The 16,792-nt window shown below is 42.9% G+C and overlaps 1 protein-coding gene across 1 annotated transcript in view; it reads right to left on the bottom strand.

Moving 5' to 3' along the window:
- The window catches only part of FBXO3 (F-box protein 3), a 30,535-nt gene extending 18,634 nt beyond the window's left edge, over nt 1-11,901 (bottom strand). Inside the window, exons 1-3 of the mRNA XM_038563057.1 lie at nt 11,756-11,901; nt 7,361-7,450; nt 5,312-5,475 (exon numbers count right to left, since the gene is read on the bottom strand). Coding sequence (XP_038418985.1) covers nt 5,312-5,475; nt 7,361-7,450; nt 11,756-11,859 — 358 coding nt within the window. The 5' untranslated portion in view covers nt 11,860-11,901. The remainder of the gene's footprint in view (nt 1-5,311; nt 5,476-7,360; nt 7,451-11,755) is intronic.
- Between the last annotated feature and the right edge of the window lie 4,891 nt (nt 11,902-16,792).

The raw sequence follows: 16,792 nt of genomic DNA, 5'->3' as shown, positions 1-16,792 counted from the left end.
AGCCTGCTTCTCCCTCTGCCTATGTCTCTGCCTCTCTCTTTCTCTCTCTCTCTCTCTCTGTGTGACTATCATAAATAAATAAAAAATTAAAAAATATTTTGAGCTGCATGTTAATGAAAAATACAACATATTAAAACTTACGAGATAAAGCTAAAGTTATGCTTAGAGGGAAATTTATAGCAAAGATATTTGAAGAAAACCAGAAAGCCTGAAAATTTATGATCAAATCATCTCAAGTCAAAGAAAACACTACAGTAAACTCAGAAAGAAATCAGAGAAATTAATAAAAATAATTATAAGTAAATATAGAGAGCATTGACAAAGGCTAAAGCCAGTTTTTTGGAAAGACTAATAAGATTAACTCCTACCTAGCAAGACTGATCCAAAATAACAGATAAAGCACAAAAATTATCAGAAAGGAAAGGTGAGATCACTCACTACAGATCCAATAAGCACTGCAAAGGTAAAAGCATAGCAGTTCTTTTTTTTTTTCTAAAAAAAAGAACGTGTCTCTGCCTCGTTCTCTCTGTGTCTCTCATGAATAAATAAATCTTAAAAAAAAAAGGAGAAATGTTGAAAGCTTTTCCTCTGTGATCAGAAAGATAAGGACACTCATTATCATCATTTCTACCCAACATTGTATTGAAGGTCCTAGCCAGTGCAATAAAGCAGGAAAAGAAAAAAAGACATGAAGATTGGAAAGCTAGAAATAAAACTATTATTCAATATCCTTAGGGAAATGCAAATTAAAGCCACCACTATATATCCACTAGAAAGGCTTAAAAAAAAAAGAATGACAACATTAAAAGTGTTGGTGGGAATGTAAAGTTTTAGAACTGCTATGGGGGGCAGCCCCTGGTGGCTCAGCGGTTTAGCACCGCCTTCAGCCCAGGGCATGATCCTGGAGACCCAGGAATAGAGTCCCACGTCAGGCTCCTTGCATGGGGCCTGCTTCTCCCTCTGCCTGTGTCTCTGCCTCTCTGTCTCTTTCTCTCTGTGTCTCTCATGAATAAATAAAGAAAATCTTAAAAAAAAAAAAAGAACTGCTATGGAAGATTATTAGTATCTTTTGAAGTTTAATATAAGCATACTTTACAATCCAGGAAGCTCAATCCTAGATATTTACCTGGGGGAAATATGTTCATATGTACATCAAAAATTATTTGCAACATTATTTATAGCAGCCAAAAAACTAGAAATAACTTAATATCCATCGACAGTAGAATGAATTTATAAATTATAGATATAGACTATAAATTATAGTCTACCCATATAATAGTAGACTACACTTGCAACAAAAATGAACAAGCTACTGTTACACACAATACAGTTCAATCTCACAAACACAACAGAAAAAATTCACACAAAATATGTACTTAATCATGCAAATTATATAAAGTTCAAAAAGAGAGGAAACTACTCAGTGGTATTAGCAATCAGGATAGTGGTTACCCCTGAGAAAGAAGGAGGGTTCTAGGTACAGAAAATCATTCTAGGGGATCCCTGGGTGGCTCAGCGGTTTTGCGCCTGCCTTTGGCCCAGGGCGCGATCCTGGAGTCTCGGGATCGAGTCCTGCGTCAGGCTCCCGGCCTGGAGCCTGCTTCTCCCTCTCCTCTGCCTCTCTCTCTCTCTCTCTCTCTCTATGTCTATCATAAATAAATAAAAATAAATTAAAAAAAAAAAAAGAAAATCATTCTACTTCTTGACCTGGAGGGTGTTACAATGGTCATGTTTATGTTGTGATAATTTACCAAGTTGTACACTTAGAATCTACACATGTTTCTGTATGTTAGTTAACATCACTAGTGACAGCTTGTGGATGTCACGTGCCCTTAGGTATGGTGGGATGAGAGGACTACTTCATCTCTGTGGTAATCTTTCTAAAAACCCATTATTCCAACCTAATCATAGGTAATATTTCAAACAAAGCTAGTTTGAGGAACATTCTATAAAATACCTGACCAGTAACTCCTTCAAACTGTCAAGATCATGAAAGACAAAGAAGATGGAGAAACTGCCACAGACCAGAGGACACTAAGGAGACATGACAATTAAATGCAATGTGGTATTCTGGATTGAATTCTGGAATCCAAAAAGGATATTAATGGAAAATGTGGTGAAATCCGAACAAAGTCTGGAGTTTAGTTAATAGCAATGTGCCAATGAAGACTGTAGTTTTGACAAATGTCCCACAGGGAGATACATTAGGGGAAACTGAAACTGTGTGAAGGGTGTACAAGAACTCTCTATACTGCCTTTGCAACTTTTCTGTAAGCTAAAATTAGTCCAAAATAAAAAGTTTATATTAAAAAAAAGTTCAGTACTAAAGAAAACAAGCTGAATAGCTGCCTGAACCAGAAAATGATGAGAAAAGAAACTAATATTGGTATGGTTAGTGCTACATGTTGGACATTTAACATATAACATCAAGAAAATAAGAATTTCTTGAAGAGATAGTTGGACAGAATAAAGTTAAACAAGAGAAAAATATAAGGAAATACAATGTTTACAATACAATAAAATTAAGGTTTAGAGGGGCATCCTGTTATAGTAGAATTTGGGAGCCAACCAGACTAGGTTCAAATCTCAGCTCTACCACTTAACTAGCTGTGTGATCTCTGGCAAGTTATTTCACCTCTTTAACCCTGTTTCATCTGCAAAATGGGGAGATAGTACTATCTACCTGAGAGAATTATCATGAGGATTAAATATGCTTCCTCTGCTTAACAGAGTGCTTTCCTGGCACTCAATAAATATTCATTAATTTTCTTTGCCCCTTAGCCTACTTGTGTGAAAAACCACGGAAAAGGTTACCAGGAGCCAAGAAACCTAGATTAAAGTTCTATCTCTGTCACTTACTAGTTATGGGACTTTGTGTAAGTCACCTAAAACTCTCTGAGTCTGTTCCCTTCACTGGTAAAATGAGGGAACTGGCATAAATCAGGGATTGGCAAACTAAAGCTTGCAGACCAAATCCCGGCCTACAGCCTGTTTCTGTAAATAAAGTTTTCTTTGAAACACTGCCATGCGCATTTGTCCAGATACTGTCTATGGCTGCTTCTCCACAAGAACAGGAGAGTTGAATAGTTGTGACAGAGACTATCTTTCTCTCAAAGACCAAAATATTTACTATCTGGCCATTTAAAGAAAAAGTCTGCCCATCTCTGGTCTAAATGGTTTCAAAGGCCCCTTTCAACTCTAAAGTTCTAAGCCCACATGTAAGGTAAATATGAAATTTGAAGACACATGATCTATACCATTAGATACACTGGTAAAAGATATATAAGTATACCATAATTTCCAGTGCTCTGTGAAGCCTTGCCCAAGACCAACGCCTATTTGCTTTCCAAGTTTCTTTCTGTCTCTGCCATCTCCATGACCTTGAGATTAAATGAGGGACTGTGACCCTTGAGGTGAGTAGCTAGTTCCTGAATCAGTCCTACAACTCATAGGTCTGGCATCCCTAGAGTCCCCAGCATTTGAGATATCGAACAGCTTTTATCCCACTCCGACTCAAGCAAAACCCCCAGAGAGCTGGCACCTGGGAGTAAAACAGGGGCTATCAGGAAGTCTCTGAAGAACCTTACCTCCAACCACCAGGTACAGACAGTGAGCAGTGAACCTGCAAATGCCAAATGGGAGTCCAAAAAATAAAGGAGGAAGAAAGAAAAAAAAAAAAAAAAGAGAGAGAGAGAAGCTGCTATGTATCTTTAGTTTCTTCCTTTTCTTCCTTTCTTGGTAGCTCTGTGTCTGAAAGGAGAACCATGCCTATATTCTCATATTCCAAATGTCCTAACATTGAACTAGCTCTCCAAGAGTCCTAAGGCACTCTGGACAAAATGGAATAGGTCCTCTCTCCCTTCAGTTGTTAAAACCATAGCTCTGGTGTCAGCACTGTATTCAAATCCTGATTCTGCCCTACATTTTGTGATGGCAAACAACTTACTTAGCCTATTATGTCTTAGGCAGTTCACCTTCATAAGGGGAATAATAATTGTCTACACCTCATAAGATTTTGGCAAGTTAAATGGAATAATACAAAGTATTTAGCTTAGTGTCTTGCTTTGTATTTAATAAAATAATAGCAATTACAAACCCTTACCTATTTTATTTCTCACCACAAAATATCTATTTTCAGAATCACTTTTCTTTTGAAATTATTTAGCCCCACGTACCCAGTGAACATTATTCTTTTCTTCCAAGAAAAAAAGCTATGAAAGATATTAATCAAGGATACTTTCCTTCAAAGCTCTACTCTCTCTGACAAATCACTCTTTCCTCTACCTCTTAGCAATTTGATTTGAAGTACCTAGTCATGCGATCCTGGTCTGTATGAAATTCACATTTACATCGGAAGTTATGGTGGAAATATGAAATGTAAAAGGAATACTGTTTCCAAAGAAACCTTAGTTCAGAACTGATCCCAATTTCAGTGGGTTAAGTGTCTGCCTTTGGCTCAGGTCATGATCTTGGGGTCCTGGGATCAAGTCCTGCATCAGGCTCTCGACTTAGCGGGGAGTCTGCTTCTCCCTCTGTCCCTCCCTCTGTGCTCTTTCTCTCAAATAAACAAATAAAATCTTTAAAAAAAAAATCCTTTTTAGTGGAGAATTCTGAAAAAAACTTGGGAGGCTAAAGCAGGTAAGGAGCAATCTATTTATGAACTCTCCTGGGCATAAATTAACAAATCAAATTAGTGGGAAATAGTTTGTTAATATTTCTTGCCAGAGTTGGACAACAATAGTATAGGAGAAAGACCACAAATTCTGGGGTCAAATAGACCTCAGTTCAAATCTTAGTTTTCACTATTCTATATATGTCAAAATAGGGATGAATGTTTTCCTTACTTTATTATGCTGCTCTTATCCTCTGAAAGACCCAGGTCTTTAATATTTGGTCTTTCTAAATCATTAGACTTTCACATAAAACTTTACTTGCACTAAAAATAAAGAGGGTTAACGCAACAGGCTGTTTTTCAATTAAAAAAACTCCTTTGAAAGAAATCACAGTAGTTATCCTCGAGCAATCTTAGCATTAGTGAGCTTATTGTAAAACAAATATAAGGACACAAGGAGTTCAACCTTCCCTCTAATAAATAATCACGTGAGTCCCAAGGCAGGCAAAAATGGGACAAGCAGTAGAGCAAGGGTCCTTTTAACAATATAGACTTCCTAGTTCCTAGGCCAAATGTGAATGGTAAATTACAGATAATGTTGGTGAATTACAGATTAGCATAGATGATAGAAACCCAAAGTTATTTAACCTATTTATACTATGGTTACTAAAATGAAGGGAGACCCTGCGTTGCCAGTACCTTTCAGAGATAAAACCATCCGAGGACATCTGGGCTCCAAATATTTCTTGAGATCATCCCAGGCCTTTTTAATAGCAGCATAATGGTCAATGTATCTTCCTACATCAGAGTAAGTATCTATGAAGAGAGATTTCCAACACTGATTCTTCTGTGTTTTCTCTTCCCTAAATAGATTTTAAAAAATGAGATTAAAAATCTTTTGAAATGAAGTTAAACACTTACCAACATACTTTATTGGGAATTTGTGCTTACTTTTGCCTTTTTACTTATTTTAGCTACGAATGAAGACTAGATAGCAAAAGTGATACATACATCCAAAAATTTAACAGGAGTTATTGTTGGCATGGGGGGATTATGAATCATCTATTTTCTTACTTTCTACTTATTCTCTTCCCTAAGTTTTCAACTCCTTAATAAAATATAATGTGGATAGTATAGGAGGTATGAATTTCAACTTACTCCTTAAGACATATCAATTATAAAGTTTTAAAACACAAGTCATTCTGTTTTAGAAACCACTCAGAATTTAATGATATAATAAAACTAATCTAATTTACTTACATTGGATTAGCCAAGAAATCATATAGCATTCAAAGTAATCACATGATATCTCTATTTGGTACAATTCCATAAGCATTTATTGAGTGTCTACTCAGCCACTGAGGACATTAAAAATGAGGCACATTTTTTGCCCTCAAAAAATATATATATTCTAACCAGGGAGAAAGAATGAAGTGTAAATTTAAGTGTCAGAAGTGATATAGGATAAGGCAGCCACAAAAGTCCTTTCCAGTCTCCTTCTAATGAGGTTGTACCTTGTCCTGTAGTGAATGGAGAGCTACTGAAGGATTTAATAGGGGAGTTGAAAGAGCAGAACTGTGGTTGTGGTCTGGGAGGTGTGTAAACTAGAGGCACAAGAGATGAGTCAAGAGGGTTTCGAGTAGTCCTGGTACGAGATGATGAACTGAACTAAAACTGATGGCTGGATGAAATGAGAAGGAAAATTCAAGAAATATACTGAGGCTAAAATCAGGAAGGCTTGGTAACTGAATGGATGTAGGGAGAGAAAGAGAGGAGATCTAGGATAATTCCTGTTTCTGGCTGGAATGCCCAGGTGGATGGTATCGCCATGAAGACTAGGAATGTAGGAGGATCAGGTTTAGGGATGGTGAAAAGAAAAATTCAGGGTGTTGTTTTGCTGGGGGGGGGGGGGCGGTGCAGTGGTTAGAAGGGAAGCATCCTTTTATTAACCAAAATAATACATATACATATTATCAAAACCAAAAAGTACCAAAGAACCTAGAATGAACAACTTGTTCCCTATTCTAAGCCCAATCCCTCAAAAGAAACTTTTCATTATTTCTGGAAGTTATCTCTGTAATTCTAGACGTTTATGCCTCTAGACTTGATTGATCGATTTTACATCTATCTACTGATGACACCCCAAGGTAAAAGATCAGTTCCTGGCAATCCTTAAAATTTCTTCCTCCCTAGTCTTCCTTGTCTCAGTGTTTGATAGCCCTGTCATATTTAGTTCTATTAGGTAGCTTGCAGCTTTAAATAACATACTTAGACTTCTACTTCTTACTTTGCCAACTTGTCACTACTTCACTCCCCTTGATCTAAGAAAAAGATATTGGCAACCCTACCTCTCATCTTTCCCAGCTGTCACCTTTTGCCAACTATACTTTCATTTGGTCAAATTTATTAACATTTACTGAACTTAGAAAGTCCTTGTGGGTCATCCGATGGAAAGGTCCAGCAGGTGGTGTGATCTCGGTGGGGATATCAGGGACAGACGGTCAGGTGTTGGAGTTAGGAGCACACAAGCAGCCACTATAACGGCAACAGTGCATGCAGAATTCATAGAGGGAGAAGAGCAGTGGCCCAAGGACAGAAGCTTAGAGAACACCAGCATTTACTGGCAGGCACAAGAAGAGCCATCAAAGGAAATAAAGAGACAAGGGTGAGAGAGGAGAATCAGGACAGACTAGTGTTATGGAGGCCAAGGGCCGAATTTCAAAAATACATAATTTCCTGAATACTCACTCAGATATCAGCCAGTATTTTTTGCAATGTCTTCTCCACAGCGGATCATGACTTGATAGCTGGCTAAGTCTTCGACTGACATAGCAACAACTGGCAGTAACCAGATTCATGGTTAGTATAAAAGAAAACAAGAAAACAATTTAGAAATAAAGATGAAAATATTCAATGTTGTTTTGTTTCATTCTTTTTACTTTTCTTATTTCCTACTTTCCACCCTTATAATTGTGAAGCAATATTTTGTAAAGCAATTTTCTAAAACCTGTTTAGCATGTTAGCTGGTATAATTACCTCATGAGTGGTGAAATCTTAACTATTTGAGTTCACAAACTCCAAAACCTCTACAACTGTAATTTTCATATGAAAGTCTATAAAACATATAAACCAATGGAGTTAATTTCAAATCAAAGAGTTTTCCTACACTTACTGCTGGGACAGCATTTCTACGTATAGGAAAAAAATGTTATTCAGGTGTAAACAAAATGGTATTAGTTTTAAGATCTGTGACACATTTGATATTAAATACATAAACCTTTTGTCTGTTTTGTTCCAATTTTTTCTTAAAGGAAAAAAATAGTGCAGCCAAAATCAATTTTAATTATAGCAACTCTTGGAGAGCCCATCTATAAAATACTTCAGATTCATAATAGTTCTGATTCACTGTCTGTAGTGATCCAAGTTAGTATCAGCTGCTGAAAAAAATGGAATATTGGAAATAAAAAATTTTCTTATTATATAGAGTTTTCTAATACATGAGTGCTCCGGTCCATTTCCCATTAGGAAAATGGAAATTAGGACATCTATCCTTTCAGAAAAGGAATCACAAGTTATAGAAAGTTAATACTCAAGGATCTCAGCTGGGCAACAGATAATCAATTAAGTGTATCTTAAATCACACGGGATTTGTCAAGGCCATGACTAGGGCATGTGAAAAAGCAACTCGTGGTAAACAAAACAGCCTTTGTTTGATTTTCAGATTTTCCACAAACATCATCCTCATCCTTTTCTGCTAAGCTCAGGAGGTGCCCACACAAATATCTGCAAACATAGGAATCCCTCCAGTTCTGTCAATCCCTCCAGTTCCATTCCCTCAATTTTTGATCCTTCTTTCTCCACTATCCCAAGAGGTAAGTGATATCAAAGAATCTCTGAAATGAGCCCCACAGGTGATTTTGATGCACATGAAGGATGAGAACTACTATTCTAGACATTGTGACTCTGTTGGCTTGGGCTAAGATCTGTATCTTGAGCATGTGTATGTTTAAGAAGTGTCACATAGAGTTCTGATACACAGTATGGGTTCAGGATGAACACAACAAATCACCCTAGAATGGGGGAGATTCACACTGTGCAGCCAATACTATACAATGATCCCCCAATAGATACTCCAATCCGACCTGATCCAGGTCAGCTCTACAACTCTGGAGCTCAGCAGTGGGCAGGACACTTGGCAAAGTGGAGGTGAATAGTGCAGGAAACTTTGAAGTTGTAGTACACTACAAACTTTTCTGTAGATGAAATTCGATGCTGTTTGTGATGGTTTATTTTATGTGTCAACTTGCTTGGGCCAAGGAAAACCCAGATAGCTGGTTAAACATTATTTCCGTGTGTGTCTGTGAAGATGTTTCTGGAAAGGATCAGCATTTGAAATGGTGGACAACGTGGGTGGGCCTCATCCAATCCATTGAGGGCCTGAACAGAACAAAAAGGTTCCTACCTAAAGCATTTAAAATAAAATCTGGGGATGCCTGGGTGGTTCAGCAGTTGAGCGTCTGCCTTCAGCTCAGGGCGTGATCCCAAGATCTGGGATCGAGTCCCACATCAGGCTCCTTGTGGGGAGCCTGCTTCTCCCTCTGCCTATGTCTGCTTCTCTATCTCTGTGCCTCTCACAAATAAATAAAATCCTTTTAAAAAAATAATAAAATAAAATCTGATCCCCCTCATCTTGGCTCTCAAGGTCCTGCATGATCTCACCAGTCTCTTCTCAAGGCACTCTGCCTGTGAGTCACTCACTAACCTCCTGCAACACCATTCTAGCACCTGTCCTGGCTACGCTACTGTCCAATCAGCTTCTGAATACACTGTTCCCTCTGCCAGGACTGCTCTATGCCATCCTTCATAGTCGGCAACTCCTTCCAATTTGAACTGATCATCCCTCCCTCTCATTTCTTTACAGAATTTCTTTCTTTCATAGCATGTCTTGTAATTATGCACTTTGCTTTCCCATCTTGCCCACAAGACTGTAAGCTTCGTAAGAGGGGACTTATCTGTCTTGTTCACTATTATATCCCCAACATTTAACCAACTGACACACAGCAGGCACTGAAAAAAAAAAATCTGTTGGATAAATGATGAATACTAAAATAAACAAGACAGTCTTTACTTTTAAGACATGCACAATCTATCTGGTATGGCAAATAAACTCTGCAGAGGAAGGAAGAAGGTAGAGAGGAGGGTCTTTAAATTCCATCTTGCCAGGGATCCCTGGGTGGCGCAGTGGTTTGGCGCCTGCCTTTGGCCCAGGGCGCGATCCTGGAGACCCGGGATCGAATCCCACATCGGGCTCCCGGTGCATGGAGCCTGCTTCTCCCTCGGCCTATGTCTCTGCCTCTCTCTCTCTCTCTCTCTCTCTCTCTCTCTGTGACTATCATAAATAAATACAAATTGGGGAAAAAAAATTCCATCTTGCCAGGGTCAAAGAAGGCAGACAAGGCATTCCAGACAGGGGCATGAGCTTAAGCCACAGAACAACAACAACAAAATAAGTGTATGGTGTGCTGGCATAGGTCTGATTTGGCTAGAGCGGACTGTGCCAAATTGATAAGGACCTTAAATGCTCCCAGAAGTTTAGGTTATAGTTTGCAAACAAGGAGCACCATCCCATTGGTTTTTAAGGAGACTGGCAGCCAGATATGTCTTAGGAAAAAAAAAAAAGGAAAGAAGAAAAGAAAAGAAAAGAAAAGGAAAGGAAAGGAAAGGAAAGGAAAGGAAAGGAAAGGAAAGGAAAGGAAATTAAATTCACATTAACAGTGCACACTGCATCACTGAAAGGAAAATAAATGAAAGAAAGAAAGAAAGAAAGAAAGAAAGAAAGAAAGAAAGAAAGAAAGAAAGAAAATCACTCTGGCAGCAATGTATGCGCGCCTGTTACATTTCTAAGAGGCCACAGGAACAAAAACATTTCAGAGGAAAACAGTGTCTGCTCTTGGAACTGCCTTTTCCAAAAGAAAAGACAAACGTTATTTCTCTGCTTTACGTACAAGCCTGGGTAGAGAGAGAAAATTATTTTCTCGAAAAAAAAAATAAAGAAAAAAAAAGAAGAAAAAAAAAGAAAGTTACAGGTCCTAATACAGATGGCAGCCAGAAACTGAAGTGTTCCCTCCGTCACCACTCAGCTAGGCCAACCACCCAACGTCAATGCATCTAATAATACTGTCTTTCTAAAAGAATTTCTGATAGCACAGGGCACAGTCCTCAAATGGTGAGAATCAAACTGGTAATCCCCCCCCCCCCAAAAAAAAACAACAAAAAACAAAAAACACAAAACGAGTCTCGCCTACCGATCCTTAGGAGGGCGATTTTGCCTCCGCTGCAAAAATATATGGTGGCACAAGAAAAGACAGAGCCATGCCACCAGCTGTCAAGGGTGTAAACAGCGCCATGTCTGCCACCATCCAGTCCCGAGCGCGGAAGGAACCCGGCTTTTAACCACCCTTCAAGCAGCAACCGGGGTTTTATTTTTGGAACGGATGCTGGCGATGCGGGAAACCCCAGAGCGCACGGCGGAGACGACGGTCACCTGTATCGCACCACCGGAAGTCACCACCAAAACACAGAACCCAACGGGCAACCGTGACGGGGACGGCTGACAGCACGACGGTTACCAGGCGTAGGTGTCGGAGAGCGAGCCCCGCTAGCATCGCGGTGACACGGCGGTCGCACCTGAGGGTCCGCGGCGGGGGGGGCCTCACCTGCCCACTCGGGCGCGCGACCCCGCAGGCCCCGGGCCCAGGCGGGGGAGAGCGCGGGGCCGGCCGGGGCTGCTCCTCGGCGTCCGGGGCGGGGCCGGGGCGCCGGGGTCAGCGGGGCGGCCGCGGGGGCAGGACCTCCGCACCTTACGAGCCCTGGGCCCGGCCGAGGCCTGGGAGAGAGGCTTCCCGGCTCCCCGGCTCCCCGGCTCCCCGCCCCTCCTCCGCGCGGGGCCCCGGGCCCGAGGAAGCCCTGCGGGCGGGGCGCCCTCCGCCCGCGGCTCGCCCAGGCCCGGGGGTGGCTCTGCGGGATCGGGGCGGCCCTGACGCGGGAGTCCGGGTCCTGGGCGCACGCCGGCCCCCCCGGCCTCCTGCCTCACTGTCCCCCCCACCCCGCGCCCCACCCCTGCCGCGCGCGGCGTCCCATTACTTGATTAGGTCCCGGTAGTCCAGGAAGGACAAGATGAGCAGCAGCGGATCGGTGGGCAGCGATTCTAGGGTCAGCGGCGCCGACTGGGTCTCCATGGCCGCCATCTTGCCTGGCCCGGTGCTGGCCTGGCCCCGCCCCCGCCCCGCCCAGGCCCCGCCCCCCGCCGCCACCGCCCGAGCCGCTCCCCGGCCGCTCCGACAGGTTTGTTATGTAACCGCCGGGAAAGCCCCGCCCACGGAGGCGGGGCCAGGGGCGGATCCCGGCGAGGCCCCGCCCCCTGCCCCGCGGGCCCAGCGCCAGGGCCGTAGGGACGCGCTGCAGCTGGGATCCACGCGCCGCCGCGCCGCGCGAGGTCCGCGGGCTGCCCGCCTGCTCCCCGTCACAGCTCCTGTTCTCCCCCCTCCCATTCCGGTCCCCAAACTTGCCCAGCGCGGACCCCTTTTGCTCTTTGTTCCCAAATCTGCTTGGCTCTCTCTCTCTCAAGCCCCATTGCGAAATTTTACACCTGGGATCCTCAAAGCCAGGCCCTAAATCCTCTCCGTCCTTGGCCCCCCCGCCCCATCCTAGCTTCTCTTCATTTTCCAACCTAGACACTGTTCGCTTTCCCTCTCAGCCTCCCTCCCTCGCCCCACCTGTCCCTAGCAGAAAGGTGGCTCTGAGCCTTGTGGGCTCAGTAGGGGCGGAGTGGGGAATCAGCCAGAGGTGCAAGGCTCCTCTTCTGAATAGGGGGAAATGGTCGTCAAGGGCATAATTTCAACCCCTTCCCCGAGTAAAAGGTGCACAAGTACCGGATCTGAACGTCAGCCGCTCTCAATTCGGTCGTCACGGTGATTTTTCAGCCTATTAAGGCAATGCAAAGTGTATAGTCAATGGATCCCCTCACCCCCCAAGGTTTAATCCCCGAGGGTAAGTACCCTGGGTGTATAAAGAGATGAGCCGAGCCTGCCAGTGGGCATCACTGAGGCACGGGGATGGCCCATGCTTAGCTTTGCCACTATTAAAGTGTGGGTGGAGAAGTGTCTTCGATCGTAAGCTAAGGATGAATCCTTCTTTTCCCTTTTCCAAAGGCAGACTGGTGTAAGCGACTTTGGGCAGCCCAGTGAGACCTGAAAGTCACATGTCTGTCATTTATTTTACTAGAAATGAAATAGTGGACTAGCTAACTATGCCTAAATTATATGAGCCTGTGGACTCATTTCTTTTTTTTTTTTAAGATTTATTTATTTATGATAGAGAGAGAGAGAGGGACACAGGAGGAGGGAGAAGCAGGCTTCATGCCGGGAGCCAGACGTGGGACTCGATCCCGGGACTCCAGGATCGCGCCCTGGGCCAAAGGCAGGCACCAAACCGCTGAGCCCCCCAGGGATCCTCCTGTGGACTCATTTCTAAAAACCATTCCTCTTCTAAAGTGGTTTATGGACGGTAATGAAACCTTGTTTGTGTAAAGTACCTGGCTAGATATTCAATAAATGTTAATTTCCCAAGCCTGTGCACAAATCCATTAGTAAGTTTTCCAAACATTTCCATATCCTGGAGAAGGTTTCCTCCCAACTATTTGGAAAAATGGAAATAATTCCACCACCAACGCCAAAGCACTCTATTTTCTCAATTCACCATACCATTAATGGTTTATATTTATGATTTTGTCTAATACTTATAACTTCTCTCCCCATCACACAATGTATTAATCATGTTTTTAATTTTCTGTATGTTATGATGTTTTAACCCTAAAAATCTTGCTGTCAGGGGAGAGACTGCCCTCCTAGTGCTAATTCCTAAAGATAGGAAACAACTTGGTTGAGAGCACACCTCTCATATGCAAGCCAACCACTCCCTTTAACTAATTCTCACACACCAAGCCAATAATTCCCCTGCCCTAAATCATCTGAGGGCCAAGTACCAGGCAGCTAGAGGACACCGTTAGAGCCCAAAGCCTACCATGTATTGTTCAAACTAGCCAGTCCTAAGCTGTTTACTCTGCCCTGCCCTGCCTTCCCGGTGGAAACCCCAATAAAGTCCCTGGCCTAAACTTTCCCCTTGCTCCTGATTCTGTATCCTGAGAAAACCTGATGCTTACACTGTGGCCCCGCATGGTGTAATGTGCCCCCTTCTCTGGGGAAATGTAGTAAAAATCTTTGAATGGCATAGGCCTTGTCATGTTGTTACACGCTCACCTCCATAAGTTCAAATCCCACAAATACAAATGAGATACTCCTCTAGGAAAAACCACAAAAACTAAAAGAAAAGAACCTCTGTTTAAATCTCTGTACTTCCAAACTATTTATGAACATTCATGGAGTTGGATTCCTGTTGGTTGTTGCCTACTGGTCTTTCTCATCAGACTGGAAGCTCTCACTCTTTTTTGGTCTTGTAACTCCAGGGCCCGCATGGCATTCTTCAAGTGGAAAATTCAAATTCAGGTTGAGTGTATGAAGACAGAACACTCATTTCTGTTTGCCAGAGACCATACCTGTGTCTATAGGTAAATGCTTATAAGGCATTTGATTCTTTTTTTTTTTTTTAAGGCATTTGATTCTTTTTCATGTTTGTCTCACTTTTTCCCTCAGATAAGCTGTTTAACTCGTTTTAAGTCCAAAAGTTGGGGAGAATTTTAATTACATTGCTTTGCTTCTGCTACCCTATTGCATTTTCCTTTCTTTCCTTTGGACTTGCTCCAGTTATGTCCTAACGAGAAAACCAGAAGTCTGATGTTACCCTACTGCTGTGGCCAAGATTAAGGTAAGACCACAGAGGTACTTACCTGGGCCACAATATTGGGGGGTGTGCCAAAAAACCCTCAATAATCAAGATAAGTAATAGTTTAATGCAGTATTTTTAAAAAAGCTAATGCAAAAATCCCTAATGAACAGAATACCAAAATTTTAAATCAAAACTGGATTCCACAGTGCTGTTCAAGCTATGTTGGAATCTAAGGCAAAAGGGAAAAAAATGTATACTGAAATATGTGCTTTTTATGTCTTTCTAAATGGCTATTTTTTTCACTGGAAGGCAGAAGGGGTGCTCAGGTGGAAGACTGGCTTCTCCCAGGTAGTGAGGTTCAAAACTCCTGCTATCTTCCTTAGCCCCTCTTTCCCAGGCTGCCAACCTCTGCCATTTCACACCTTGGAGAGGGCCAGCCCTCTTGTGCAACAGCCTGTGCTTCCTGAAGAGGTGGTTTCAACCCAGGCTCCAATTTTCTCCCCAACATGGGATGAAGCTGGTAGAGGAGGCTAGGGGAGCAGTGGAAGTGAGGAAGCCCAGGAGAGCCCATTCCTGGGCTGTGGCTTTTTATTACCACTTCCTTCCCAAATACCTACAAGATGATGGCTGCCCAAGGCATAGGAACAGGGAGCTGGGACTTGGCTCTTTGGGTTCCCCAGGCTAAGATTGAAGGAGAGGGCTCCAGGTGCCGGGGTGGCAGAAACGGTCCTTCCAAGTCTGCTAATTATTTTGGATGCTACTCTTTAAAGGGCACAGAAGGGTTTCACTAAAATCGAATTTGCTTGCCATTAATGTTCCTATGGTAGATTGGAAAGCACAGGTTCTAGGGCACCTGTGTGGCTCAGTCGTTGAGCATAGGTCTGACTCCTGGTTTTGGCTTAAGTTATGATCTCAGGGTCCTGGGATCCGGCCCCATGTCAGGCTCTCTGCTTGGTGGAGAGTCCGCTGGTCCCTTTCCCTCCCCTGTGCTCCTCTCCCCCCTCTCTAAAATAAACAAACAAACAAACAAACAAACAAATAAATAAATAAATAATTTTTTAAAATCTTTTTTTTTTATTTTTTTAAATCCTAAAAAAAAATGAAACACAAAGTTCTGAAAGAAGAGTGTATACGTGCATTTTTTTTTAAAAAAAGATTTCTCTACTGTCTCAGCAATAGGTAACACTTGAGAAATAAATACACTTACATGTTTTCCTTGGAACCCCAGTGTCATTGGGTCCATGGTGTAGAGTAGTGCACAATGCCCTACCTGTAGACAATTACATTGTAGTTTCATAGGCTTCCAGGTTCCCATCCACTATTCCACTAAATCCCTCAGACACTCATTCATATCTTATGGGTAAAGGTCAGGCTCAGGCCTGTAGGAGATCAAGATGAGCACTGGGCTTGCTGTTTCAGCTTTGACACTATTACTCTTTAGAAGCTGAGAGACACCCCCTTACTGTTTGATGGGAGAGAGACAAGCCACAGGGCTCTGGAGGCTCATTTTCTCCCTCATTGTCAGGGTTTACCAACTAGCTGCCTCAGCAGATGTGAGTTTGCTGGAAGGCAGGACAGTAGTCACCACATACTGAGTTCTAGAGGCTCCTGCTGAATGGTGGCCTAGCTGGGCCCCACCCCCATATGTAAAACATCATAGTTTAGGGGGCCTCTCTATTGGGCCCTTTCTGGGATGTGCCCAGCCTTCTTCTGCCCAGCCTAGTGCACCTCTCCACTGGGAGAATGAAAGCCTCCAGCTGCGATGGGGAGTGAGATGGGCAGAGGGGTCATGTGTTCTCTCCTCCTTCTTAGATTGTAAACACCTTCCCCCAACATTTTGTATTTATATTTCATGGTGTTGGTGGTGTGTGTCCTGGGCTCCTGAAGGATACCTACGTTGGAGGTCACACTCCACTTTGTCTCTTGCTAATTGTTTTTGGAAATGGCCTCGTTCAGTTGGGCCTCCCAGAGGCAGGAAACACTCTCAGGTGATTCTCAGGGCCTCCTGTCAAGTCTCAGGGCAGGCCTGGGAGTGGACAGCACGAACCCTGGTGTCAGCTCTCCTAGTTGTGGTGAGGCAGCCTGGGCATCCCATAAAGAGGCAGGAGGACTGGGCTGGAACCGCCAGACCCCAAGTGTGGCACCCAAAAGTAAAAAAAAAAACAAAAAAACAAAAACCTTGGGCCCAAAGACTGCTGGCGATTGGTTGAAAGATCCCCAGAATTCAGGAGTATGCTTCTGCTTTAGAGCTGAAAGCAGGGAGAAGGATAAAATTACAGGGATGTGTGGAAATTAGGGGCTGCCACTGCTTTCAGAAGGGCAACCAGCCTGATGGGC

Source organism: Canis lupus, chromosome 18 (assembly GCF_011100685.1).
Source record: "Canis lupus familiaris isolate Mischka breed German Shepherd chromosome 18, alternate assembly UU_Cfam_GSD_1.0, whole genome shotgun sequence".
NCBI lineage: Eukaryota > Metazoa > Chordata > Mammalia > Carnivora > Canidae > Canis > Canis lupus.
Note: the sequence above shows the minus strand (reverse complement) of the source record. Positions and strands in the feature narration are given on the sequence as shown.